At 42.2% G+C, this 27,861-nt stretch overlaps 2 protein-coding genes across 5 annotated transcripts; both read right to left on the reverse strand.

The window, feature by feature from the left end:
- Positions 1 to 691: 691 nt before the first annotated feature.
- si:dkey-16l2.16 (ras-related protein Rab-35) lies at positions 692 to 12,384 on the reverse strand. 2 transcript variants are annotated; one of them, XM_042393408.1, is made up of 7 exons: positions 12,063 to 12,384; positions 9,608 to 10,542; positions 6,378 to 6,428; positions 3,826 to 3,949; positions 3,598 to 3,722; positions 3,017 to 3,141; positions 692 to 1,787 (listed from the first exon to the last, which is right to left on the reverse strand). In XM_042393408.1, the coding sequence occupies exons 2-7, from the start codon at positions 9,660 to 9,662 to the stop codon at positions 1,638 to 1,640; spliced, it is 630 nt and encodes a 209-aa protein (XP_042249342.1). In that variant the 5' UTR covers positions 9,663 to 10,542; positions 12,063 to 12,384; the 3' UTR covers positions 692 to 1,637. The 2 variants fall into 2 exon arrangements, with proteins under 2 accessions (XP_042249342.1, XP_042249343.1); XM_042393409.1 differs by lacking the exon at positions 12,063 to 12,384 and adding an exon at positions 11,509 to 11,746.
- Positions 12,385 to 14,926: 2,542 nt separating this feature from the next.
- On the reverse strand, positions 14,927 to 27,593 carry srrm2 (serine/arginine repetitive matrix 2). Of its 3 annotated transcripts, none has more exons than XM_042393256.1 (14): positions 27,367 to 27,593; positions 25,397 to 25,648; positions 25,116 to 25,211; positions 24,820 to 25,005; positions 24,472 to 24,555; positions 24,318 to 24,386; positions 24,193 to 24,225; positions 23,892 to 24,002; positions 22,489 to 22,627; positions 20,213 to 22,401; positions 18,063 to 18,737; positions 17,810 to 17,881; positions 16,575 to 16,682; positions 14,927 to 15,463 (listed from the first exon to the last, which is right to left on the reverse strand). In XM_042393256.1, the coding sequence occupies exons 2-14, from the start codon at positions 25,642 to 25,644 to the stop codon at positions 15,409 to 15,411; spliced, it is 4,065 nt and encodes a 1,354-aa protein (XP_042249190.1). In that variant the 5' UTR covers positions 25,645 to 25,648; positions 27,367 to 27,593; the 3' UTR covers positions 14,927 to 15,408. The 3 variants fall into 3 exon arrangements, with proteins under 3 accessions (XP_042249190.1, XP_042249191.1, XP_042249192.1); XM_042393257.1 differs by having other exon boundaries at positions 24,318 to 24,383; positions 27,367 to 27,592; XM_042393258.1 differs by lacking the exon at positions 16,575 to 16,682.
- Positions 27,594 to 27,861: the final 268 nt, after the last annotated feature.

Below are 27,861 nucleotides of genomic sequence, written 5' to 3' on the forward strand. Positions count from 1 at the left end.
CATTTAAAAAAAAAAAACACACACACAACATAGTAATGACTGACTGTTGAACGTTTTGGGGCTCGTCGTGTCGTGTCGAGGTTACACACAGCGTAGTCGTGGATTACTGGCCTCATCTTAAGGCAAACAGACGAACGTCACTCTTCACACCTGTTAGTGCGTCTAAGTTACGATTTAGTAGCGACTGTAACCAGAGTTCCCTTTCAGTGGTCAGATACTTACACTGGATTAAAAACAAAACAACAAAAAAAACATGTCGGCATGTAACAGTGGTTTCACTAGTGCAAAGTTAAAGGACCATGACGCCGTTTTTTTGCATGTTTTAGCTCGTTCACCACGATCACACTTAACGTTACGACCACAGCGGACGACAGGATTCTAGATTTAATAATGATCCTTTTTATAAAAGCTGAGAAGAAGAAGAGATGTGAAACGTCTCGTGTCTGATTACATCACGGTCGAGTTATCGTCGTGCAGCTTTTCACATCGATCTGCACTTAAGAGTTAGACTCTGTGAAGGATTGTCTCGAACCAAATATCACCGGCGGCGGCTAAGAGCGTCAAACACACGGATGATTCAGGCACGATGTAAAGTTTGTTAATAGTTTATCAATCTGTAAATGGATTAAATTTAACTTTATGTCATCAGTACGGTTCATTTTCTCACTTTTCAAGCTAAAAAAAAAAAAGCCCCAAATTTGATGACGTTGACCTTTTTTCTGATGTTAAATAAACTAAATGATTCACTGAGAATAAAAGTGAGGTTTTAGTCGTTTCTGGAGTCTCAAACAAGCTGGATAAAACTGTAGTTTGTCCTTGTCTGAAGGTCACTGAGACTAATAGTCTGGAAAATATGATTATGTCTCCACACAGAACTTCATGACAGTCTGAGCGGAGACTTGTGAAAACTACGGTTGAAATTTTAAGTCGATTTTGATCATTAATAAGTCAAATTTATCAAATTTCAGCTTTTCTTTGTCTCACGTAGAAATAAACAGGATATTATGTTGATTCTGGTGTGTTTGGCCTGTTTTCTGATGTTTAATCAATAAAATGATTAACGGAGGATTTAACTGTTCTTAGAGATGTACATTTCATGACGACAGATTTCTTGTGTTTTAGTGGGAATGTTAGCTAAAGAAAAGGTCAGAGGTCATCTGAAATATCAAGACTCATCCTCTCGATCATATGTCCTGAGGATCTGGGATGTTGGTTTGCAGATTTCTGGCTGTAGAGGCGAGAAGAGAGAAACCGACTCCTCCGTCCTCCAACAACTAAACCGCCTGAAACACTGCGGCTGCGTTAAATGTGATCTTGTAGTAAAAGAGGCTGAATCAAGCAAAAAAAAACAAAACAACAAAACCCAGCAGACTGGTCCTTTAACTCGGCATGCAGTCAGCGCTGACAGACTGAATCCCTCGGCCTCGGTGACCTGCAGCCTGTTTGTGGTCTAACTTGGCATAGTAAATAGTGAACCGCACAGTTTCTAACATTCACGTCTGCAGTTTGAAACACTTTTCTCTCCTAAGGCACGGGGTTTCCCAATCTTGTTTGAATGCTTTTTTCTTTTTTTCTTTTTTTTTGTGCGAGCGGTAAGCGACAGCGCCGTCGTGGCTTTTGGTGTCTCGTTTTGGGTCTCAGCAGCATTTCTTCCCTCTCTTCCTGCGGTCCCGGTCTCTCTGCGCGTTGATGTTGACCGTGTCTTTCTCCCGCTCTCGTTCCCTCTCGGCTCGGTTCTGGCTCTGCTTCTTGGCCCGGAGCACCATGTGGGTGAAGGCCATGAACATCTGAACGCAGGAACAAAAACACAAAAACAATGAGACTTCAGAAATGTCTGAACGTGATCTTTTGACCCCTGAAGTTTGCAGCAGAGGAAGAAATATTCAGATCCTTTACTGCAGTAAAAGTACAAATACAGCAACGTAAAAATCCTGCATGTAAAAGTACATAAGTATTATGAGCTTGATGTAGTTAAAGTATTGCAGTAAAAGTACATAAGTATTATGAGCTTGATGTAGTTAAAGTATTGCAGTAAAAGTACATAAGTATTATGAGCTTGATGTAGTTAAAGTATTGCAGTAAAAGTACATAAGTATTATGAGCTTGATGTAGTTAAAGTATTGCAGTAAAAGTAGTGGTTTGGTCCCTCTGACTGATATATTATTATATATGACATCATTAGATTATTAATAGTGAAGCATCAGTGTTAGAGCAGCATGTTACTGTTGTAGCTGCTGGAGGTGGAGCTAGTTTACACTACTTTATATACAGTTAGCTAGTTTAGTCCAGTGGTTCCCAACCTAGGGGTCGGGGCCCCTCCAAAGGGTCAGCAGATAAATCTGAGGGGTGGTGAGATGATTAATGGGAGAGGAAAGAAGAAAAAACAAAGTTCTGATACACAAATCTGTTCTCAGTTTTTGGACTTTTCTCTAATCTTTGATTTTTGCTGAAATATTGGATCATTTGAACATTTATTGAAATGAAAGCATGTGAGAAGTTTAGAGGGAAAAATCACTATTTGGTGGAGCTGTTAACAACTCATAGACATGTGAAATGTGACCCCGACTACACACTGCTTTTTATAAGACGTCAAAAGCCAAAAAGGTTGGAAACCACTGGTTTCATCTTTAACAATGTGTTGTATTTTAAAAGCTTGTTATATTATCCATTGTGTCAAATCTTCATCTGAAAAGTAACTAAAGCTGTCAAATAAATGTAGTGGAGTAGAAAGTACAATATTTCCCTCTGAAATGTAGAAAGTAGCATCACATGGAAATACTCAAGTAAAGTACAAATACCTCAAAACTGTACTTGAGTAAATGTACTTAGTTACTTTCCAACACTGGATGTTTGTGTTCTCAAATATGAAAATCTAGAAAACAGTCTAACTTGTATAAAACATTGAGTGTCTGAATTAAAATCAGCTTCTCTGCAGACCAGATTCAGGTTGAATGGGTCTTTATAGTTCATACATTAAAACTAAATTACTTTATTGGTTTATAAATCTCGACGTTACCTCTTCTACGTTTATGTTCTCTTTGGCACTCGTCTCGAACACTCGAACTCCCACCGACTCCCCGAAACGCATTGCATCCTGGGTATCCACCTGCTTCCTGGCAGGGTCGTCGTTCTTGTTTCCCACTGAGAGAAGCAGAGAACATCACATCTTCATTTCTGTACTTTTAGGACGAATTTCAGAAGTTCTGCTCCAGACGTTTTGATAATATACTCGTGAAGAAAAAACCCCTCTGAAAGTCCACTCTTTGTTTTTGAGGCTACTGTTACTATTTTAACTTTTATTTTCAACTAATCTCTCAGACGGCAGAACTGAGAGGAATCATTCATACTCATTAATGTGTGACGGGACCTTCCACTGGAGAACAGATCAGCTGATTAAAGGAAGTGAACAAAATAACCGTCAAACTGAAACTATGAACAAAAACACTTGATGGAAATGCATCAACTCATCAGGAATAACGAACAAATGAAACAGATAAAACAACAACTGACAAGTATTTTCATTAATTAATGCAGATTAATATGCTGATTATTTTCCTCATTTAATTGATTAAGAAGCTAACAACTCAGTGAACTCACCCAGGATCTTGCAGACGCTGTCACAGTTCTGGGAGATTTCATTTAACCACCTCTTAACATTTACAAACGACTCCGGATTCGTCACGTCGTAAACAATAATGACACCGTGTGTGTTTCTGTAATACCTGCAGACACAGAATGAATTATCATAACACACCTGTACATTCAGTTGAATTTACCAGACCAGATATAAATGATGAATTGGTATCGTGATCTGGAGTTTATTACGTTGATGTGATGGTTCTGAATCTCTCCTGTCCCGCCGTGTCCCAGATCTGCAGCTTGACTCGCTCCCCGTCGATGTCCACTGTTCGGATCTTAAAGTCGACGCCGATGGTGGTGATGTAGCTGCCTGCAGGAGACCAGACGACCTTCAGAGAACATACAGACAACCAACAGACAACCAACAGACAACCAACAGACAACCAACAGACAACCAGCAGACAACCAGCAGACAACCAACAGACAACCAGCAGACAACCAGCAGACAACCAGCAGACAACCAGCAGACAACCAACAGACAACCAACAGACAACCAGCAGACAACCAGCAGACAACCAGCAGACAACCAGCAGACAACCAACAGACAACCAACAGACAACCAGCAGACAACCAACAGACAACCAGCAGACAACCAGCAGACAACCAACAGACAACCAGCAGACAACCAACAGACAACCAACAGACAACCAACAGACAACCAGCAGACAACCAGCAGACAACCAACAGACAACCAACAGACAACCAGCAGACAACCAACAGACAACCAGCAGACAACCAGCAGACAACCAACAGACAACCAGCAGACAACCAACAGACAACCAGCAGACAACCAACAGACAACCAGCAGACAACCAACAGACAACCAGCAGACAACCAGCAGACAACCAACAGACAACCAGCAGACAACCAGCAGACAACCAACAGACAACCAGCAGACAACCAGCAGACAACCAACAGACAACCAGCAGACAACCAACAGACTGGACTGTATCTGAACGCATCATATTAAGATTCAGCTTGTCGGCACAAACGTTTAACAGAAAATTATTTTTTTAACAACCTGAGTTTCATTTTTTTGGCCAATAAGATAAAACTTTACTCTCTGACCTCGTTGACATAAAGCATCATTCAGCAGATTTCTAACATCACTAAACTAAAAGAGTAGAGGGAGCGTAAACCAGAGTAACTGTATGTTGTAAATGTTTACTACATCTTGCAGAGTTCATCTCATGAGTAATAAATTCTCTTAGTTCTAATAAACTGTCTCTTGCTTCCTCACACAGATCAGCACTTCTTCTTCTGCTTCTTCTCGTTAATGTTTTCCTTGATTTTACACATACATCCTTATTTTTGTCTGAGTCGCACGAATCATCCAGCACTTTTTAAATTGTTGCTTTGCTGCAAAAAGAATTTCATTTCCTCTTACGGGACGAAAAAGAAAGATCTGAAATGACTTCTGATGGGTAGATTTGCTAACGCTGTACGTTAGCTAGTCTGTTTGTTTGTTACGCTGAACCATCTGAGACGTCGTCCTTGGAAACTGTTAAGAGAAGGGAAGGAACTTTGGACGAACCATCTATCACAGTCTATCAGTCTCGAGTACGTCCACGCAGCTGGATTTTCGAGATCATGCGACAATCCTCGCAGGACGCTGAAACGCATTAACTTGAAGCCCCACGAGACGGATTCTCGCGTGATCTGAAGAATCCAGCTGCGTCGCAAGGTAACAAATACTGTGATGTGTCAAATCATCTGTACTTGGGGAAATAAATCATGTTCAGGATAGCGATGGTTCAAAGAAGTTACCAATTAGTGAAATTCGCTTTTGTATTATGACTGTTTCCAATTAAAGCCCACACACATACACAGAGGTGTTTTCACTTATTTTGGCTAATTAGACATCTCTCTCCCTCTGTCTCTCGTTAGTTTTGTTGCAGCTGTTCGTGCAGGACATGTATTTAGTGTCCAGAGCGTCCCAGTGTTAGCCAAAATAACCAAAAGCACCGGTGTGGTGAGCAGAAGCTTTAACTGGAAGTTACAGGAATTTGTTTTTGGGCAAAGTGGATGCAGCTTTGTGGATGTGAAGCGATCACGTTTCATCTCCTCTGGTACCATTCGTAGTCCTCCAAGAGTCCATCCTGGAGCCATTTTTATTCTCACTGCATGTGCTCCCACTTGGCCGCATCATTCACAGACATCTCTATGCAGATGATACCCAGTTATACGTACCAGTAAAACCAGAGAAACCTCGGTGGACTGTTTGAGTTCCGCCTCATTTTTGAGCTACAAGGTCGTCCAATTTTGTTTCTATCATCTTTAGAAATATCATCTAAATCTATTCAAGTCTGAGCTTTAGAGACACGGAAACCATCGTACACGCTTCCACTCCTCCCGTTTAGATTTATTTTGTAATTATGTTGTAAATCGTTTTGTAATCTCGGGTTCTGACAGGAGCTATAAAAATAAAGTTTGTTATTATCATTATTATTTTATCCAATCCATCTCTTTGGAGAGGATATCTGTCATTCTATATCAAATTTTCCACATTCATGTCCACCTTTCCACCAAAATATGAGCAATCTGTCCAATAATGTGCCTCCTTCTGGAGCTCCTGACAGGTTAGAACAGCTCTGCTAAACCCTGGAGGAGATGAGATGACGTGATTTGATAAAATACTTGTAATTCTCTGCCTGAAAGTAAAGTCTAATGTGTGTCACTGAGGTTTCTGGACCAGTTTTGTTGGATTTCCTGCTGTGGCAGACGCTGTAATGACTCACCAGAGAAGGAGTTGTCTGCAAAGCGCAGCAGAAGGCTGCTTTTCCCCACATCTGAGAGAGAGAGAGAGAAACAGAGATCAACAGGGATAAGATTAACAAATAACTCAATCTGAGGAAAATAATGTGACCAATCGGAACCAGACAAACTAGTTATGTCTCAGGTTTAAATCTCAGAAAGACGAAACCAAAGACAGCTTCGTCCCAGGAATGTTGAAAGGATAACAAAAGCGAAACAAACAAGAAACAAGGGCAGAGGTGAAACTCTTAGAGGAAATGAGTGAGCTTGAACAGTGTGATTTAAAAAAAAAAAAGAAAAAAAAGAGGCTCACACATCCCTAAAGCTGAAAATTGCCCCGTTTGAACCAGTGGCGACTTGTTCGAAAACAACTAGACAAACCAGAATCCAGCAGCAAGGTGAGAATCAAAGAGTAATTCACAAAACGATACGATAATTTCTCAAACGCATCTTTGAAAATGCAGAATTCTTGCATATAAACTTGTAAAAAGACCGAACACCTCGTATTTACGGTACTGCTGACGTGTTAAATACTCATCCTGGAGGAAATCATCATAATTTCACACTTTTATGAGTCCCGAAGGCAAGAAACGTCACTTTCTGGCCATCTGATGAGTCAAAAGTATTTTTGAGCACATTAATAAAATAACACAGCTGGTTAAATCATTTGAACGGATCGTTACGAGGCTGAACCATCATGGAAAACATCTTCATAAACTGAAACCTGTGACTTCTGCTGACAAATGATACCGAACAATATCTTTACTCAAATACTGTACTTAAGCATGATTTTAAAAAAAGGTACTTGTACTTTACTTGAGTATTTCTATTTGTTTATACTTCCACTCGACTGCATTTCAGAGGGAGATATTGTACTTTCTAAAAGTCATTGTGTATCGTGTTTCAGATGTCTATGAGTTGTTTGCAGTTCCCCTCACGTGGTTTCAAATAACTAACCGTCTGAGGCCCGAAGAGGTAAAAAAATGCAAAGATTACAGAGAAGTTCTGAAAAATGAAACCAAGTTTATGTAACAGAACTTTGCTTTTTCTTTCTTTCCTACCCAATCATTCATCTCGAGACCGCTCAGATTTATCTTGTGACCCTCTCAAAGCGGTTCAAACCGGCTCCACCTCAAACAGCTACGACTGTAAAAACGCTGCTGATGCACTGACTCATCAGTGTTGATGTTGTACTTCACTGAATATATTCAATATAATCAGTCATGGCAGGATTTTCTGCAAGATGAGTACTTTTACTTTAGTACTTTAAGTAAATTTAACTGGTAATACTAATACACTTTTACCTAAATAGGATTTTTCATGCAGGACTTTTACATTTTTATTGTAGTATTGATACTTTTACTGAAATAAAGGATCTGAGTATTTCCTCCACTGCTGGAATAATTAGAGGAAATACTACAGGAAATACTCTAAAGAACAACAAAAGATAATATCATGAAGTATCCACCTCGTACATAAACAGTATTTCACAAGTTAAATGTAAAACAGAGTGCAGAGTTGATTAATGACGACTGGTCACTAATGTATGGGGGGGGGGACATGATGTATGTTGCTCACTGAATCTCTTCTTCTACTGTGTTAAAACTGCAGCTCCGTCTCACAGTAGACAGCAGTGACACAGTGAAGTCTAATCAGTGTGCGAAAACATTTGAATGCCGGCAGGAAGGTGATCTAAACGACTCAGCATTTCCTGCAGCAGGTTTAAAAGTACAAGACTTCTTTTTTTTTTTTTTTTTTTAAATGTTCTTGGTCATAACGTACCAGAACATTCAACAGCCGAGGTTCTACTTGTTCATGGCGAGATTTAATATCAATTAATCGGCAGAAAACTGTGAAAAAAGCTCAAAGTTTCCAAGATAAAGTCTTTTTTTGTCTGACCGACAATCCAAAACCCAAAAATATTTAGTTTACTACGATGTTAGACGAGAGAAAGCATCACATCTTTGAATTTGAGAAGCTGCAAACATCAAATGTTTGCACAAAAAAAAAAAAACTTAACTCACATCCCAGCACAGCTGTTAACATCTATGCAGACGACACAACCGTTATACACTTCATATCGTATAACAGGAAACACATTAAACATGTTAATTAAGCAGTTACTGCTGCACAGACAATAATCTGCAGCTCAATCCATCCAAACCTATTAATCATCAACTTTAGACACAAATCGCACTCATCAAAGAAGCAGCGAAGCAACCAGAACACTTCAAACAGTCAAAAACCAACAATCCTCATCCAGCTCCTCCAGGAGGCGCTACGACTCCAACCAGGACGTTTCAAAATCAATCAGTCTGAATGGAAATGTTGTTCTGTGTTGTTACTCACTGTACTGGAACCAGTTTCCACCAGCTGCACTGTGTTGTCATTTAAGTAAATTTAATTCCAATAATTAAACCAAAATAATTGCAGATGATTAAAGGACCAGTGTGTAGGTTTTAGTGGCATCTAGTGGTGAGGTTGCAGATTGACACCGGCTGAATGTGTTTGGTTTGTCTGTTCTGGGCTACTGTAGAAACATGGCGGCTCTGTGGAAGAGGATCCGCTCGCTCTGTAGATATAAAGGCTCATTCTGAGGTCAAGTCCGTTCTACTAGATGCCGCTAAATTCTACAAACTGCACCTTTAAGTTTCTGTCTAAACTCAGCTCTTCAAAAAAATACCATAACTGTTAACGGCAGCCGAAATCTGATGAAAATAAATCTATTTATGTTCCGTTTTATCTCAAATTATTAACTGGAACTCTGATTCGATAAGAACTGTAAGAACAACAAGAAAGTCTGAATCCATAAAATCTAAAATATTCCCGGTGTCGGACGCACACGACTGACTTCCAGAGAGAACAACCGAGAAAACCATCACATCTCGCCTTCGACTCGTCCCGCAACCAGGAGTCGCTTACTGACAGCAGAGCTGGAGGTGAGAGTGTGTGTGGAGCGCAGCTGAAGTTAAATAAACCATTTTCACAGCGACGCATCAAACTAATATCATCATTAACGTTATTTCCCTCCACGTCTGCTCTGAAAAAGGTTGCGTCTCCTGTTTTAGACGCTCAGATTTACTATTAGGAACATCTGAGGTGGTTGTGGAACACTTTTCAGTAAAACGCCGTCCATCACCAGCAGCCGCTATGACGTCAATAACAAACATAAAGCTGTTGTGTTTAAATGTTAAATGAATCAAAAAGCACTAACTGGAGTCTCCAATGATGAGCAGCTTAAAGAGATGATTGTAGTCCTTCCCCGCCATGTGGAAGGCTTCTCACTGAAATCCCGAGTAAGATCAGTTTCATAGGAGGTGATATTCCTTCTCTCCCACTTTGTCTTTATGTTTGTTTGTTTGTTTCTGTGTTTTTCCTCCCACCTCTGAATGCTACCAGATCAAAACAGCACAAGAGTTTGTCCAAAAATCATTCCCAATTAGCCAATTAGAGGACATTTCCACATGAGTTTCTGCTCTTTCTGTAAGTCGTCGGGTGTTTTTTTTGTTATCCTGGAGTTTTAGTTCACATCACCGTCTTTTGGTTTCAAAGTGAAACCGCAGCAGGCAGCAGAACATGCGGCGTTTCTGGAGCATGCCGCACTTATGATTCATGCTTGACAGCTGAGAGAGCGGCAGCGTGCTTCCACTTTAGTTCCAGTTCCACCCGATGAGACTCCTGCGAAGGGGGTGTTGGGGGGGGGGGATTTCCAACTTATGGCGACTCATCGATTTTTACATTCACAGTTCTGTCGGTTGTGGTGTTGTTGTGCTTTCTTTCTCCTTCGGGATGCGGAGCGTCTTCACAGAGATCTGTGCGTTTAAAAAAAAACAAAACACTGAATGTCACACATCTAACCCTCCATGATGAGATGGATTTGACAAGTGATTATAAATCCAGTTATTGCCCTGAACTCATTAAATCCATCCCCCCCTCCTCCTTTTTTAAAAAAAAAAAGAAGCGAGAAACTGAGCCGTTCCTCTTTTTCACTGCAGCTCGGTCAGTAGTGGTTACATCTGCTGAGGTTCCTTTGCGCTGATCCTTTACTTTCACTTCAGTTCCTGTGTTGGTTGGGTAAAACCGTTCCCTGTTTCATTACATGAGGATGAGGCTTCTTGCTTCTTCAGCCCACGTTTTCAAAAAAAAAAGCTGCAGAGCAAAAAGACAAGAGAGAGACGAAGACTGTAATAAGAGGTTAGACAACATCACAGCACATCAGTCACACAGCTCACAACTGTGATTGTCATTTAATGTTTGATTGTGGTCTGCAGTGTGTGTGTGTGTGTGTGTGTTTGTGTGTGTGTTGCCCCTCCTTACCTTCCCCTCCCTGCTCCTCAAACAACAGCTGAGTCACTAAATATAACTTCCTCATCCTGCTTTACTCCATATCCACAGCCACCCATCTTATAAGTTAGCACGAACAGAAGCCTCCCTGACAGCCTCACTGTGAGCTAAATGAGGGAAGTTAACCAGCAGGAGCTCGGTTAACTGAGGTTGGGGCAGTTTTCCATGAAAACAGGAAAGGCTGCTAATGCCAGCGTTTTATCCCAAGGAGGGAACACCAGTCGCAGCTTAAAAAAATGTGCAATTTACTGATTATTTGCACATCAGTAAAAGTTAACACACTGCACAATATAATTACAGATCTTGTCCAGTCTTGTATTGGCTTTCCTTCAAATTCGGCTTCCAATGAATCCCTCAAACTGCTTCTGTTTCAATAAAAACATCTACTTTCAGCATTATTTACTGCCGTTTGCGCCAGGCTGTGTGTTTATACAGCAAATCATTCACTAAAAGAAGTATTTAGTGCATAAGTGTGATAAACATAACTGATAATTAATGTTTCAGAAAACGTCTCGAGTCATTAAATATGGAGTACGAGCACTTGCTGATAAACAAGTCGATTTTTTTTGCCAAAATTGTGAACGTAGTGTGGCGCAATTATTCCTCCAAACGCAAGAAAAAAGCATCGATCAGTAGCTACAGGACAATCATTCAATAAAAAGATCGATATTAAATTGACTTGTCTAACATGTTATAAATGAACATCAGTATCGATCATTGAAGTGTGGAGGTCAGTTTGACCCTCTGCGGAAACACTATCCAGTAACTCACCTTGTGTGGAAGAAGGCTGCGACAAACTTCCCCCGGAAATCCCTGATTTTTCGGGAAATCGCTTTAATTAATGTCGTCGTCGCCCTTCAGTTAACCGTGTGAATATGTAAATAACGACTCAAAGAGACGTTTTTCGGTTCGGCTCACATTGGGAACACGGACACGGTGTTTTCAGCTCGTTGAACTACAGTTTACGTCCAACGGTTATAGACGTTAACGGCAGCCAGACGTTCGCCGTAGGTGGCAGTTAACGCTGGAGCCGCAAAAACAGCGATTTAACTACGAATTTCTATAAGTTAAACGCTGACAATATCAACCGGAATAATAAAGAGGTCGTAAAAAATCATATAAATGCTAAGTTGTGGTTGATAAGATGTGCGCTGCTGCCGATAAGCAAGAAAAAACCTCAAAACGTCCAGATTTGTTATCCAGATTTGAGTTGCGGTGTCTGGGCCTGAGCCTGGCCTGCCTGCCTGCCTGCCTGCAACACCGAGACGTCAGAAAACTTCTCAGCCCTCGCAGAAAGTTTATAACAGCTCATGTAAGAAACTCACTTTGGTCATTTGGTGAAGTCGGTGCTCCTCCGGTGGGTCATGTTTACAGATCCGCGGTAGACGTTGTTTTTGTCCCGGTGGTGTCCGCTCGGAAAGTGTCCCGCCGACCACACCTGACTGTCTGCAGCTGATGACCCACTCTCATCATCTGATGCTGCCTTCACGTCATGTGGGGGAAATTCAACATCTCGTGCTGCCTTCACGTCATGTTGGGAACAGCGTTGCGAGATAGGAGATGTTAAAATTATCGTATTTTGAGGAAATTTATCGTACGCGAGTCATAAAGAAGAGAACAAAGAGGCGTAAATGTGTAATTTCAGTAAACGCGGTCTGCTGCTGCTGCCTGTTCCGGCTGCAACACGTGCTGCATTCACGGACGTGCCATAAAGTCGGTCACAAATATGAATCAAAATATCGTATCAAAGGAGGCATATCGGAGAAAAAATGCACGCTTGAAGCTATTTAGATAGTGTGACGTTTAGATGTTGCTCTGGAAATCCAGGCTACTGTCCAGTTTGTTGTGTCTTTCCCCTGTGCTGTAGATGTGAGTTTTTTATTTTCCCACAGCACTGGAAGGCAGCAATAGACGCAACCTGTGGGACGCAGCACGTACAGGTTGCCCTGAACTAATACCAAGTGTAACAAAATGATCAAATCATCGTACATTATGGGACTTTTGGCATTATTGATCGAGCGTCGTACAAAATTATCGTACCGATACGGTAATTATCGCTGTGAGGGGAAAACTGCCATCATATGATGATGCCTTCGCGTCATGTGGGAAAAACCGACACCGCGATTAAATGAACCAGAATCTTTGACGCATTAATTTGACCATTTTATACATTTTTTTAGACTTGAATGAAAAATTATCTATTGTGTAAAAATCATTATAATATTATAATTAAGTGTAAAAATGTCATTATGTGTTTTGATAAATATAACATTGAATTGTAAACTTATTTATTTTATATGGTGAATGTCATATACATAAATACAATAAACGCAAGTAATTTCACTGGATTACTGTTAATTTAGAGAATATATTAAGAACATAAACTGTCCAACTGACAGTGAACTCTTTAAAGAAGTGTTTTTTAATATATAATTTTCTTTACATTAATTAAGTTTATTTATCCCAATTGTTTCTTTGTAATTGCTATTTATTTAAATTCATTTCCTTGTTTCTTTGTGTACCATTATGTTGAGCATGTGTCTGCACTGTTTGTATATTTTTACAGTAATTATTTATTTATGTATTTCTATTTATTGTCAAACTCAGATGAGTTTTTGTATTTTAGTTGGTTAAATAAAGTTTTTTTTAAAAAAAAAAAAAAAAAAAAGCTTGACACAAGCTAAATATCCTCTTATTTATTTTTATTTTTAAAACAATGTTTAGTTCTTTTAAGGTTGTACACAAATCATACAACTAAACATAACAAAAGGGTCAAAAACATTTAATCAAGACATATAAACATCCATCATCTTTTTCAAAGGTTTCAAAATTTTAGTTTTGATACTTTAAGTGTATTTAGTGATAAAACTGCAGGACATTTTACATCAATCAATCTGAGAGACTCACAGCTGTCCTTCATGTTTTAGGGTTTAAACAGTTTTAACTAAAACTGTTCAGTTAAAGTTTGATTTTACATCTGTGACTCATGTGTGAGATGAAACCAGCAGTGAAACCACACCCAACACCCAGTTTCACCATTACAACAGCAGCCCAGCGTCCAGTCACACTCAACAATACTGAGTAATTGAGAAATATTCCCGTCACACACACACACACACACACACACACACACACACACACACACACACACACACTCTCTCACACTCACACACACTCACACACACACTCTCTCCCACACACACACACTCACACACACACACACTCTCTCTCTCACCCACACACACACACACGGAGCTCCAACATGTTGAGAAAATAGCAGAAATTTATTGGAGTTCTTTCTGTCACAGTTTCATGAGTAAACTAGTAGAATAATCAGCTTCTAAAGTAACTTAACTAGTAACTTAAACTGCACATCGAACTAAACTGAAACCAGAAAATTAATCTGCAACAATAAATGATTATTTAAATTATGTTTCAAACAAAACACATTTGCTGGTTCCAGCATCAAATATGTGATAAAGGACTGAATATTTTTGTGTTTTTAACTATTATTTGGACAAAACAAGACAGTCAAAGATGTTTTTGCACTCTGGGAAACTGTTTTCCATTAACTGATGTTTTATTGGGTTTTAAAAAAAAAAAACCTACAAAGTATTTAGTAGATTAATCTGAATGAAGCCACAGACGCCTGCTGAGAAATGACATCACAGATGAATCATTCATCAACATTTATGACTAGAATCATTGATAACAGACTAGAATCTAAGGCTGCTGAGTCATTTTCATTATTGATTAGTTAGTTTGCTCTATAAAATATCAGAAAACGGTGAAAAACGTCTCCAAATATCTTGTTTTGTCCACAACAAAGATCTTCAGTTGACTGTCTAAAGAAGCTGCGATCAGAGAATTTCTTCTTAAAAAATGACTCAAAACAATTGATCGATTATTAAAAGAGTTCATTTTCTGTTGATAACTGATCGATCGATCGTTGCAGCTCTACTGGAATCATCAGTGCATTTGTCATTTCTGACAGTTTATAGATAAAATTATTAATATCTTCCTCACGCCGTCAGTATCACTGCGTTTCTGCTCGTCTCAACGTTTAATTTATCGTCTGTTTACTGATGTTCGTCTGCAGGTTTCATTCATAATAAAAGAATCTGTTTGTAAAGTCGGCGGTTGAAGACGTTCGGTTCGTCGCCACCGAAACAACAAAATTCCACACAAATAAAATGTACAATTGCCTTTTATTATTATTAACCATATTCAACAAAGAAATTAACCACATGTTGCAGTTTCTGCTCACATTAAATGGAAATCATGTATCTGTCACATGATAATAACTAAAATACAGACAGCTCATATCTACAGGTAGAATGCAACAAACAGTACAGATACAGAGAAACATTGTTAGTTTTATTTAACTGTGTTTGTGTGTTTTTGTTTGTACGTTTCTTATTTCAGCTCATAAAAAGAAATGTACAAGCCAGCCGCCTTTGGTCGTCGCTGCTTAGAAAACAAAAACACCTCGTCGGTTCCCGTGTTGGCGTCTCTCTCGGAAACCGACGCGAGTCCCCCGCCCCCCCCTCCCCTCCCCCGGAAACGTTCCCGGATGTGCATCTACCGAGCGCTGGCTGTGAAGTCCGTGTTGTGAGTCCAGTTTCCAGCCGACAGGAAGTGAAGTGAAGCGTCTCCCCCGTCGTCGTCGGCTCATTTCCTTCGTCTGCTGCTTGACGAGCGGCTGGGCGACTGTCTGCTGCCGCTCCTGATCAGAGAGGAAACAAAGAAGCGTCGTCACCGAGGACGTCGAGTGTTCAATCGACTTTATTAACATGGCAACCTGCAGCTTTCATGCAACATTAAATGAATAAAAACACATTTGCCTGGAGGCTCCAACATAAACTGTATCAAGTCAGAATGTTTACATGCACATAATCATCATCTGATTAACTGGACATTAGGATCATACTGCTGTTTACATGGTTTTTACTTTCTACATACAGTAAATCACTTTCTTTCTGTGTTCAAACAATATGACGAAAACAATCATTCCTTCGAGTTTCATCATGATAATGAACCTCAAACACACTTTGATCCTCATATTTCTAATGGCAGACGTTCATCAGCAGTTTTCTGCCTCAGTGCAAGAACAAGATATTTAAAAAAAACACTTTTAGACAAGAGACGCAAAGCTGATACGAGACGAGGAGGAAACTTGTCCAAAGGTCAAAACCTGATATCTAGACAGCCAACTACTCAATATGAGATTAGTTTCATTATCAATTCATTTGCCAATTATTGTCCTGATTCATCAAATAAGTCATTTTGTCTATAAAATGTCACATAATAGTGAAAAATGCCTGTTTTAATCTCCCAGAGAGTCGAAGGTGAAAATATTCACTTTACAAGGATATAAAACACAATAAAGCAGCAAATCTTCACGTTTGACAGACTGGAACCAGTTCAGCTTCCAGAATCAATACAACGATTAACTTCATTATCAAAACAGCTGCTGATTCGTTTCCCGTCAATCGACTAATCGTTAAAATGAACTAAACGTTGCAACATGACGTCTGTAAACTGTGACGCTCGAACCTTCGAACAGCAGCTCACAGTCAACAAGAACCAACAACGAATCCTAACGAGGTTTTCTGTTAACGACAAACCTCTTCGTTTATCTAATCTGGTTTCCAGGTTCAGGAATCAAACTACATTAAACTGTAAACTGATCAACTTTTATTCAACGTCTAGACGACAAGAAGCTGCTTTTATTCATTTTTTTCCAAACCTCTGTTCTGGTTTAAACTGGTGCATGTAAACAGACTGGCAGGGTTCTGGTTCTGGTTCTGTGAAGGTGTGCGTGAGTATCTACAGACCTGCGGCCGGGCGAGGACGGCGCCGCTCTCATGTATCTTGGAGGAGAATAACTGAGCGAGCGAGAATCTCTCAGCGAATCAGCAGGAACCCTCTGAGGCCGAGCAGGACTGAGAGGAAACACAAACACAATCAGACACCAGCAGCTGCAGACGGAGTCCGACAAGGATCAATTCTGCTGATCAATACCACTCGATCATATCTGTAAACATCTAAAAACATCTATAAACAACTATAAACAACTCGTCCTGCTCACATTAACTCACAAATGCATCCAGTCATATTTAGATCGACGTTAAGTGTTTAAAAAAGGAGCAAAATGATGAGTGGAGCTGCAGCGATTGATCCATCAGCAGAAAATTGATCTGCAACTATTTTAATAATCGAATAATCGTTAGTGATTTTTCACTCTTGAAGATCTTTATGTTCAGTTATTTATTTCATCTTTGACTCTGGGAGGTTATAACAGACATGTTTACAGCCTGTCTGGTGAGATCTGACTGTTTCAGAATGACATCAGCTGATATTCAGTTTATTTAAAACACCTCAACCATGGGGGGGGGGGGTTTGCATTTCTGTAAATCAACTTTTAAGCGCTCGGCACAGGATACGTCCTGGAATAAATGGAGCTTTAATCACTGAGGTTGTTTCTTTTACTTCTTTTAGTTGGAAGAAAACAGTCACACAAACAACCTCGATACAAAACAACAGGAGATTTATTCACTCATCATCATTTATACTCTGATCAAGTTGAGTCATCTTTGTTTTAAAACGTAATTTTTCAATCTTTTTCTATGTTTGTGAACGCAGCTTGAACTAAAGAGTTCAATTTTAAATAAAGCAAATCTTCTAATATGATACATGTGATTGTGTTTTTCTCACCAAGTTAACAGTTCAAGATGTTTCTTTTAAATTTCACAGATTTTATACAAAACAAAAAACTTTCTCTTGACTATTGTTCACGTAGCAGGAAGCTGATCTGTGTGTTTGCAGCACATTTAGACAAACTGCATCGTCACTATGATCACTTTTAACCAAACATCTACTAGTTATTTTGTGTATATTTGTATATTTGCATGTTGTTATTTAAACCTGTCGAGGGACGACGGATGTAAATTAGCATTTCTTGCTAACTCCAGCATGTTTACATGTTGTATTTTATATTTTAATGTTCATTAATGTTGCTCAGTCTGTATCAAATAAACAAATAAACAAATAAACATGAATGAATAATTACCTCTTTTTCTTTGTGTCCTTCTCAGTCTCTGATGAGGAGGATGAAGAAGCCGAGCTCTGAGCTTTGGTGGTCCTGTTAACAGAAATTAGCACAGTTATATAATTAAGTGATTACTTTATGATTCATCTGTAGAACAATTGATTAATTATTTGATTTTATAGATAAAAATATTCTGCATGTCTAGTTTTAAATTATACACCAGACCATAAACAAACAAACAAAGATGTCATTTATCTTCCCGCCTCCAGCTCACCCTTTTTCTTGCTCTGCTTCAGAGTCGGAGCTGTCTGAAGAGGAGGACGAGGAGGAGGACGAAGATGAAGACGAGGAGGAGGAAGAGGAGCTGGAGCTGCTGCTTCTGCCGCCTTTCTTGTTAGCGTTGGCCTCCTTCCCGTTGACGGCGCTCTCGCTCCTGACCGGCTGCTCCGGCGAATGAGGGGCTGCTGGTGGCGACTGCTTCCTGCTCGGACCTCGTGACGACTGCTTGGGTTCTGATTGGCTGCCGGCCGGCGACCTCCTGGAGGTCACGTCGGAGCGTCTGGACTCCGACTGCTGGGAGCCGCGCGAACCTGAAGACGGAGCCTGCGAAGAGGAGGAGGAACGATGTTTCTGCTCCTCTCGTCTCTTCTCGTCCTCTCGCTCCGTCCTCCTGTCTCTCTCCGTCGGCGCTTTCGTGGTGTCTTTCCTCTCGCGGGCAGGTGAAGGCGAGGACGAAGAGGAAGAGGAGGAGCTGGAGGAAGAGGAGGAGGACGAGGATCGGCGGGGTTGTTGGGGAGCCTCTTTTAGGCGCGCTTGCTCCTTTTCCCTTTCTCTCTCTTTCTCTACCTCCCTCTGCCTGATCCTCTCGCGTTCCCTCTCTCGCTCTCGCTCTCGGGAGAGCGAGCGACTGCTCCTCCTCCTCCGCTGAGGAGACGGCGAGCGGCGAGACCTGAGACACAAAACACACAGTTGATTTTCAGAACGATGCATTAACTGAACAACAAAAACAAAGGGTGACGTGTGAAATGACCCAGTTACTAACAGACTGGATGTTTTATCTGATCATATTAATATTTCATCTTAAAAGACAAACAATAAACAGACGTTAGACAATATAAATATGAAGAGCAGACAGGAAGAAAATATAACTTTCCTTAAAGAGTCTGTGCTGTTGATTGACACCCAGAGCTGAAACAAGTACTCGATCAATCAGCAGCTCTTTTGATAATTGATTAATGGTTTTACAGTCATTTTACAAACAAACTGTTTTTCTATTTCTAGCTTTTATTTGCTGCTTTCTGTCAAAGCAAACTAAACATTTTTGGGCTTTAATTGAACAAAACAAAGCTTGAGGAAAGTGACATTTAACAGACTGAATGATTAATAGATTAATCAAGAATAAAAAACGATCTGATCGATTGATAATGAAAACGACAAGGGTGATCATGGTTTCACAAAAGCCTCAGGCTGCATTCACACCAAATCAGGCGGTGCGGCTAAAACGCCAGTCGTCCCGTTCATTTGAATGGGGGTAGTGCGGCTTGGCTGCGGCTGTTTTAGCCGCTGCGGCCGGAAAGTTGAGCCAGAGTCAACTTCTGGAGAAACGCGACCTGACGTCACTGCGGCTGAAGGCTGCGGTGACCAATCACAGCGGGAGATCAGACTGACAAGAGTTGTAAACTCTGCCATGAGGGAGGACAAAGACGTTACTAGGACGAGGGGAGGACGTTTCTCTTCACTTGATAACGTTAAAAGTAAAGTTAGATTTTGCTGTCGGCTTCCCGACTCATTTTAAAAACAAAGACGAGAGAGAGAGAGCAGCTGTGGTCGAGCGAGCTAGAGAGTGAATGAAGAGAGGGAGCGCTAGTAGCGAGAAAGCCGGTGAATCAGATCAATAAAAAGGTTATTTTCTGATTGTTTCACAGCGGTTACATTGTAGAGCACAAATAAACACACCCACACCCCCCCAGCACACCTCCGCTCAACCCTGAGGCTGAGCGCAGCACCGCCTGATTTGGTGTGAATGCAGACTATGATGCAAACTTAAATGTCTTGTTTTGTCCACAACCTGAAGATAAATATTCACATTTAAGAAGCTGCAACCAGAGAATCCAAAATATCAAAATATCTGGCAGTACTTTTGTTTTTCGTTTTCTGTCGATTGACTAATTAAAAGACTGATCGTTGCAGCTCTAATAACCGCTAGTAGTAATAAACGGAATCCTTATTCAGGCAGAATAGTGACTTGTTGGAGTCCTGCTCATGTTTGTAAGAACCACTAGTTGCATCTCTGTAATAAACCAAACGAAAGGACATCAGGGACGACAGAAATGTCCCAGATGTCCTTGAGTTCAGATACAAAGTGATTTGACATCTTCTCAGTAAATTGAACTGTGAATATGTGCGTGCAGGTTCTTATCTCACCTGCTTGGGGGGCTGCGCCTCCTCGGGCTTCTGGATCTGGATCTGCTCCTCCTGGCGACCCGCTCGCGTTCTCTGTCTCTGTCCCTCTCTCTGTTCCTCTCTCTGTCCTTCTCGCTCTCCCTCTCTCTCTCCCTCTGCCGGTCTGACCAGGCCGGAGGAGGGGAGGCTCTCCTGGATCGGGGCGGGGCTTCCTGATATTGCCTCGGCGGAGTGCGACGGGCCGGGGAGGCGGTGGAGGTTTTCTGGGGCGGAGAGCGTGACCTCCTGGCTGACGGGCTAGACCTCGCCGCCGGTCTCCTGGCTGCTGTGTCCCTGTCCCTCCCTCTCTCCCGCTCCACGGCTCTCGCCTCAGTTTCGGCGGGGGAGTACCTGTCCCCTCTGCTGGCGTCTCGTCTGTTGGAGGGGGAAGGAGGCGGGCTCGGGCTGTCCATCTGTGTGGGACTGTATCGCTCCTGACCTTTTGTCCGGGGCGGGTAACTCTCAGACGGAGCAGGAGCTCTGTGTGGCGGTCTTTCCCTCTCTGACGGCGCATGTTTGACTCCTCCTCCTCCTTCTCTCTCCTTCTGGGATCGTCGAGGGGCGTCGCCCTCGGAGGCGGAGGCGGGACTTTCCTTTCTACCGTTGGCTATATACCTTTGAACCGCCGCTCCGATGGCAGACGGCGCGCTTTTCGTGGGGCTACCTTTCTCCTTCCCTGCCGCCTTCTTCCCTTTGCCCTCGTCTTCGGAGGACGAGGACGAAGAAGAAGATGAGGATGAAGAAGAAGAGGAGGAGGAGGAAGAATCGCTGTCGCTATCGCTGCCGCTACTGCTGCTGCTGCTACCGCTGCTACTGCTGCTGCTGCTCTCTCTCTTTTTCTCGGCCTGTTTCGTCTTTTCTTCCCGTTTCTCCGTCCTCGGAGGGCTCCTCGTCTTCTCCCGCCTCTCGTTCGCTTCCGGTCTTTCGCTCCTGCTTTTCTCCGCGGGTCTGGATCCGTCCCGCCTGACGGCCTCGTCTCTCCTTCGCTGCGCGTCTTGTTCTCTCTGCTTGTTCAGATGCTGCCTGTCCCTCTCCTTCGCCGCGCTCTCCCTGTCTTTCTCTCTCCTCCTCTCGTCCTCCCTCTCTCTTTGACGCCCGTTGACGGCGGGCGAGCGAGAGGCGGGCGACGGAGAAGCTCGCGGCGGGTGCGCGTCTCTCCTTCTGTCGTTTTTCTGTTGGGGAGGAGGAGACGCCTCTCTCTCCGGTCTCTTCCCCGTCTCTTTCTTTTTCTCGCCGTCGTACGGGTGCGGATCTCGCTCCGTCCTGCGCTCCCTGTCTCCGCTCCTCTCTCTCGCCCTCGCCCTCTCCGGCGGTGGAGGAGGTGAAGGGGACGAGGAGTCGTGTCTCGTCTTTTTGTCCCATTTGTTCCTCTCTCTCTCCTGATCGGCGTCTCTGCTCCTCGCCCTCCTGGTCTCTGGTTTAGGAGGAGGTGGAGGCGAAGGAGACGGGGAAGAGGAGGAGTCATGTCTGGTCCTGTGGGGAACGCTCTCCTTTCCTTTGTCTTTTTCCCGCTTTTCTCTGCTTCTTGAACGCCTCCCTTTCTCCACCTCTCCTCTGCTCCTCGAACGCCTCCCTCTCTCCATTTCTCTGCTTCTTGAACGCCTCCCTTTCTCCACCTCTCCTCTGCTCCTTGAACGCCTCCCTCTCTCCATTTCTCTGCTTTTTGAACGCCTCCCTCTCTCCATTTCTCTGCTCCTTGAACGCATCCCTCGCTTGTTGTCTCTGCTTCGGGAGCGCCTCCCTTTTTCTTTCTCCATTTCTCTGCTCCTCGAACGCCTCCCTCTCTCTCTCTCGTTCTCTCGACTCCTCGATCGCCTCCCTTTCTCCATCTCCCTGCCTCTCTGTTTCTCCTTTTCTTTGCTTCTGGAACGCCTCCCTTTCTCCCTCTCGTTTTCTACGCTCCTCGAACGCCTCCTCTTCTCCATCTCTCTGCTTCTGGAGCGCCTCCCTTTCTCCCTCTCCTTCTCTCTGCTTCTTGAACGCCTCCCTTTCTCGCTCTCCCTCTGTTTGCTTCGGGATCGCCTCCCTTTCTCCCTCTCTCCGCTCCGTGAATGTCTGCTTTTCTCCGTCTGTGGCGCCGGCGACGGGGACGAAGAGTCGTGTCTCCTCTTGGTGGACGTCTTGTCCGTCGCGCTCGTCCGCTCTTTTTCTCTCTCGACATTGAGCCTCTTCTAGACGACAAAGGAAAGATTTTGTTGGTTTAATATCACAATTTCATGATTTGTTTAGGATGCTATGAGGAGAAGAAACATCGTTACCCCTTCTCCTCCCTGACGATGAGGGCTCTGCTCCTCGTAGCCTCGTCTCCTCCTGTCCGGTGATCTCCCCTTTCTTCCTTCGTCAGCTTTTCTCAACGTTTGGTCCTGCTGACGTGACCTCGGTGGAGCTGGAGACTGGCTGTTGATATGAAACGGGACATAAAAAGGTTCAGTATGCTTCAAATGAACTGATTTGTGCAAAGGCAGAGCAAAAAGTCTATTATCATAGAGAGGCGATCAATCAAACAAATGAAAGACTTTCATACATTTAAGGCTGCAACTAACCGTTATTTTCATTATCAATAAATATGTTGATTATTCAAATCATTGTTTTGTCAATGATGTTAAAATAAATAGTGGAAAAAAGGCATTCAGGATTTCTCAGAGTCCACTGTGATGTCTTTACTTTGCTTGTTTTGTCTGATTAACAGTCCAAAAGCTTAAGATTCAATTTACTGCTGCAAAGAAAAACAGGAAATTGTCACATTTAAGAAGTTGGAACCAACAAACGTTTTTGGCATTTTTGCTTAAAAAAAATGACTGAAACAATTGATCAAAATAGTTGCAGGTTAATTTTCTTTGGAATAACTAATCAATTCATTGACTAATTGTTGCAGCTCTTAACACATTGACGGTGTTCTTCGTTAAACACACGTGAAGCGACACAAGTAGTTTTGTGAAGTGAGAGAAGTTCAAACTCTGCACACTGGATCCACATGGCGAGCCGGGGCTAACGTTAGCTAACCTCCCAGCTAACGTTAGCTGAGATGCTAGCGGAGGGTTAGTCAGAGCGTGACCGGAGGGAAGCACAGCCAGCTACCCTCTCAGCTAACGTTAGCCCCCCGGCTCTCCATGTGGATCCAACCGGAGCACCAAGCTCCGGTTTGTTATTCAGGTTAAAAAGAGGGAAGAAGCAGCTGGTCTGACGGGCAGCTTGAGTGAAGCGGAGCCTGCGGAGGAAACACCGGGACCGCCGGGGTGAGACAGTCTGTGGAGGGAAGCACAGTCAGGCGGCAAAGGAGAAGGCGACATATCAGCCTCCCATAATCGGCCTATATTTCATTTCAGAGCTTTTATCGGCCGATGACGTGCCGATAATATCGTGCATCCCTATTTTACACCAAAAACATTTGAACTCTGAAAATGTGACATATTTTACTATAAAATGACTTTACTTCCAGTTTTATCCCAACCGTCTGTGGCTTCACTTGCTCTCGAGTTTTATCCCCGCCAGACGTTTCTGTCCAGATATTCTGGAGCCAATAGTTGGTGAATAACCTTAAAACGTGCTGCTCCACCGTACAAGGACTTAAAACCAAATCTGAACAAGTCTGATGGTTCGATACAAACTGGGTCACCTTTAACTCACAACTCTAGTTTCTGGTGATATTTTGGTTTCATACCTGCGAGCGGAGCTGGAGGAGACGCTCCTCTGTCGCTTTGTTTTCGGAGGACTCGTGCTTTCACTCTGCTTTCTTTTCTTCTTTGAAACTTTGTGCTTCTCGTCGGAGGAACTTTAAAAAGGGAGACGAGCGGAGGAGAGTTAACGAGGTTCTCAGGTTTGATGAATATCCAGGAAAATTTAAAAAGCAACACTTTTAAAATCTACGTTTGTCAGACAAAAGAACCATCCAGTTCCCTTCTGTGTCAGGACAAGAAGAAAGCCACACTACTCTGTTAAAAGCTGAAGAAACAGACACCTACCTGTCTTCTTCTTCCTCGTCTTCTGACACGTCACTGAAATAGAAAATTCTTCCCGTTAAATCTCACCTTCAAAAGTGCAAAACATGAAATACTCAGATGTAGAGAAGAGCTCAGTGGTGGAATACCGTTTCTTTTTCTTCTTCTTGGATTTCTTTTTCTCTCTCTGCGGAGACGGGGAGGGACTCTCTGAGCTGCTGGCAGCAAGAACAAGAAACCGTCAGACCTGACTCTTCTTCCGTTTGAACCTTTTCTGCTCTTATTAAACTTTCATTTTCTCACCTGTCTTTGTTCTTGTTTTTCTTTTTCTTCTTCCGACTGCGTTTCTTTGGAGGTGAATCTGAGTCGTCTGAATCTTCCACCAACCTGTGAGTCAGAAACAGAAACGACGCTGAGATGAAGCCGATATATTAAACTGTTGCTTGACTGTCACATCAGTAATGAAAACATGATGGAAAGCTTTGTTTTAGCTCCTGTATTTAAAGTAAGGCAGGTTTGAAATCGCAAACTACAAACACAAACCAAGAAACTTCTGGTGTTTGCCACAAAATGATCAGAATAAACATATATTTATAATTTAAAGTCAATAGACTCTGTTACTTTACAAGGTTTCACGTTTCTTCTACTCACGTATATTTCTGCTGCTGCTGCCTCTCTCTCTCCAAACGTTCCTGCTCTCTCTTCTCCTTCTCTTTCTCCTTGCGGTCGGCGTGGAACGACGATCCGTCTACGTAGTCGTTGGAGATTCCGAAAGCAGCGCGAAGACGGTCGTTCTTCTGCTGGTTGGCCGCCGCCAGAGCGTGAGTTTCTGTCACCCTGAGAGGAAAACCAGAACCAGTTTTAATATCTGGCTACAATGACCTTTTAATTTAATTTAACTGCTTTCATGGAAACGTAAGGTCACGTCTGTTTTGCGTTGTATTTACGTCGGTCTCTCGGTGGTGGCGGGAGCCGGCTCCTCCTTCTCCTGCAGCATCATGCGGAAACTGTTCACCTTCTCCTCGATCTCCTCTGCAGAATACCTGACCGTCCAACACAGAGAAGACAGTTCAACACCGTACAGAAGTTACTACGACAACCTCGCCGCCGTCCCTCACTAGCAAGCTGCTGTAAGTCAGTAAACAAGTTCATCTCTAGATTTCAGACGGTGCGTTACTGTTTGCAGCCTGATATTAGGTAAATGTTGGTGGTTGATTTCTACTCTTACCCCTGCTCTTCCATCATGTCCTGCAGCTCAGCACACTTGACCTCCAGCTGCCTCTTCCGTTGGTGCTCCAGGATCTCGGCGTTGGGCTGCCTGTTGAGCTGACTCTCCAGCCTCTCGCGGTCCTTCTCGTCCCGCTCGCCGCCCCGCTCGTCCCGCGGCCGTTTGACCCGCAGGCTCGACAGGTTGCGCTGCACGTAGCCATTGGTGCCGCTGCCCCGCGGAGTCGTCAGGCCAATCCCATTGTACATGGCTCTGACGAGATAGAACAGAGATGCGATCGGTTATTGAACTGTGGTGGAAGAACAGCTGGTGTTAGTTTACAGATCAATCGTGGAATCAATCCTCTCTGATTTATTACTGTGAGAGTTTAACAGACAGGAATGAAGTGGACAACGAGGCGCTGAGTTAAATCATTGAGGAGCAGCAGCTTTCTTTCGTTGTTTGATGATTTTAGCTGGTCAGTCACGCACACACACTCTCTCTTCATGAAATTTCAAATTATCCTCTCTGGTCAAACATACGGGCTTCCAGAAAGTTTTAATTTTAACCAGTGTGCAAGTCACGCTCTTAATCCTAACACTCCTGAATCAACAGCCCAAAGTATGTAGCTAAAGAACAACTGGTTACTAAAGATGGAATAACAATACAACACGTTACATTGCACACCTGTGAACGCATCACATCTAACATGGTATGTTACATTAATGCAATTATTTGTATTCTTTGTATTATTACTTACACATTAAATACACTGTTTATACTGTAAACATTTGCGGATCCCCAGTCAATATTTAGTATGTTATTATTTAAACTTAACAACTTTCTTCACATAGAATACATTTTTACTTATTCGTTATTGGAAATTATTTATCTACATATTTCTACCAGCTGTTTTTTTGTGGTAGCTCTACTTTTCTTACTTTGCATAGATTCTTGTTTTTTTCTCTTAACTTCTATTTTTTGATTGTTATGCATCAAAACACTGAGACAAATTCTTTCTACGTGCAAACTTAGTAATAAATCTGATTCTGAAACAAACCATCAGCATGTGACTGTATGATCATTTTATTCTTAGTCTCTTGACATATTTTAAATGGTACAACTACTATTTTTGAGCTGTTCCAGGTGGTTTTACTGACTATTTAGACATACTGTGACTACTTGTTGTCAATGTCATTATTTGTAGTTTTAATGTTATAGATTGTTTGTTTTTATTCCCTTTTGCCTTGGATTTCATTACACTATTGTTTAGCATTATGTTCACTTGTGTGGACCCCAAAACGAGTAGTTGTTACTTTAGTAGTAGCTAATGCGATCCAAATAAATAACAGCAAAGGCTCCTGCAAACTACCAGCTAACCATTTTTAAGTACTATACTAAAATGGCTGACTTAAAACGAAACTAATAGTGGATCAAGATCATTGTCCTGATTGTATTTCTGGCTCTAAATTGTATGAAGGCGGTTGACTGAACAGCAGAAACATCTTCCAGCTTCATCAAACCGCTGTAACATCAACACAGACAGACAGTTTTAAGTTGAACACAGTTTCAGCTCGAGTGAGGACCCGGTTACTCGACCTAACACAGTTGCTGGACGGTCCAATAAACTTTAAATGGATAAATATGTCTCATGTCAGATCTTACCACGCATTCTTATTCATTTGTTGACATTTATTACACCACAAATTGCGGTTTTTCGCGCTTTAACACGTGCGCAGAACAGGCCTGTTGCTGCGTGTTTGTACGCAAGATTTATGATGACTAAGGCAAAGACAAACAACCGAATAAAGCATCAGGACTTAATATATGAGACTAACAGGACCGCGGACTGAAACGCGCTGCTATAATATTTAGTTTAGTTTTAAAACGCGGTGGATTTATACATTTCTGAAGGCCTAACCACACTTAGGCGTAACGAACAATCCCTGCCCCTGCTAGCTTGCTAGTTAGCTAACGCATTTCTTACGTACCAGTGTTTTCCCCGGGAACGGGGAGAAAACGGCGTCAGAAGTCTTTGACGACGGAGAGTTTCCTGCTTTCTATCAGACGCCGAAACTGACTGACTTTATAATAACTGCTTCTCTTAAAACGCTGAAAAAACAAAGATATACGGCTAGTTAGCGATCAGCTAGCTGGTCTTGTCTCCAACCAAAGGAAGAACGAGATGAAAACCAAGTGACGTCATACGTGCGAGACGCAAGTCGAAAGCGCGATGTGTTCAAGTGCCAGAGGAAAAATGAAACTCGAATGAAAAAATTCAAATAAAATCAGATTTTTGGTAGTGCAAGTAGTGGAAGAAGTATTCGAATCCTTTACTTTAGTAAAAGTACAAATATAACAACGTAAAAATACTAAAAGTAAATGTCCTGCATGAAGAATCCTACTACAGTAAAAGTACATAAACATTATGAGCATGATGTAGTTAAAGTATTGCAGTAAAAGTACATAAGTATTATGAGCTTGAT

Source organism: Thunnus maccoyii, chromosome 18 (assembly GCF_910596095.1).
Source record: "Thunnus maccoyii chromosome 18, fThuMac1.1, whole genome shotgun sequence".
Lineage (NCBI taxonomy): Eukaryota > Metazoa > Chordata > Actinopteri > Scombriformes > Scombridae > Thunnus > Thunnus maccoyii.

Excerpts from the sequence above, each read along its gene's own strand:
- si:dkey-16l2.16 (XM_042393408.1), bottom strand. The coding sequence starts at position 9,662 with ATGGCGGGGAAGGACTACAATCATCTCTTTAAGCTGCTCATCATTGGA. Across the intron at positions 3,142-3,597 it reads CAGCGTCTGCAAGATCCTGG|TGGGAAACAAGAACGACGAC; the intron begins GTGAGTTCACTG and ends TGCTTCTCTCAG. Across the intron at positions 1,788-3,016 it reads AGAACATAAACGTAGAAGAG|ATGTTCATGGCCTTCACCCA; the intron begins GTAACGTCGAGA and ends TCCTGCGTTCAG.
- srrm2 (XM_042393256.1), bottom strand. The coding sequence starts at position 25,644 with ATGTACAATGGGATTGGCCTGACGACTCCGCGGGGCAGCGGCACCAAT. Across the intron at positions 25,212-25,396 it reads GACATGATGGAAGAGCAGGG|GTATTCTGCAGAGGAGATCG; the intron begins GTAAGAGTAGAA and ends TTGGACGGTCAG. Across the intron at positions 22,628-23,891 it reads TCCTCCAGCTCCGCTCGCAG|CCAGTCTCCAGCTCCACCGA; the intron begins GTATGAAACCAA and ends TCATATCAACAG.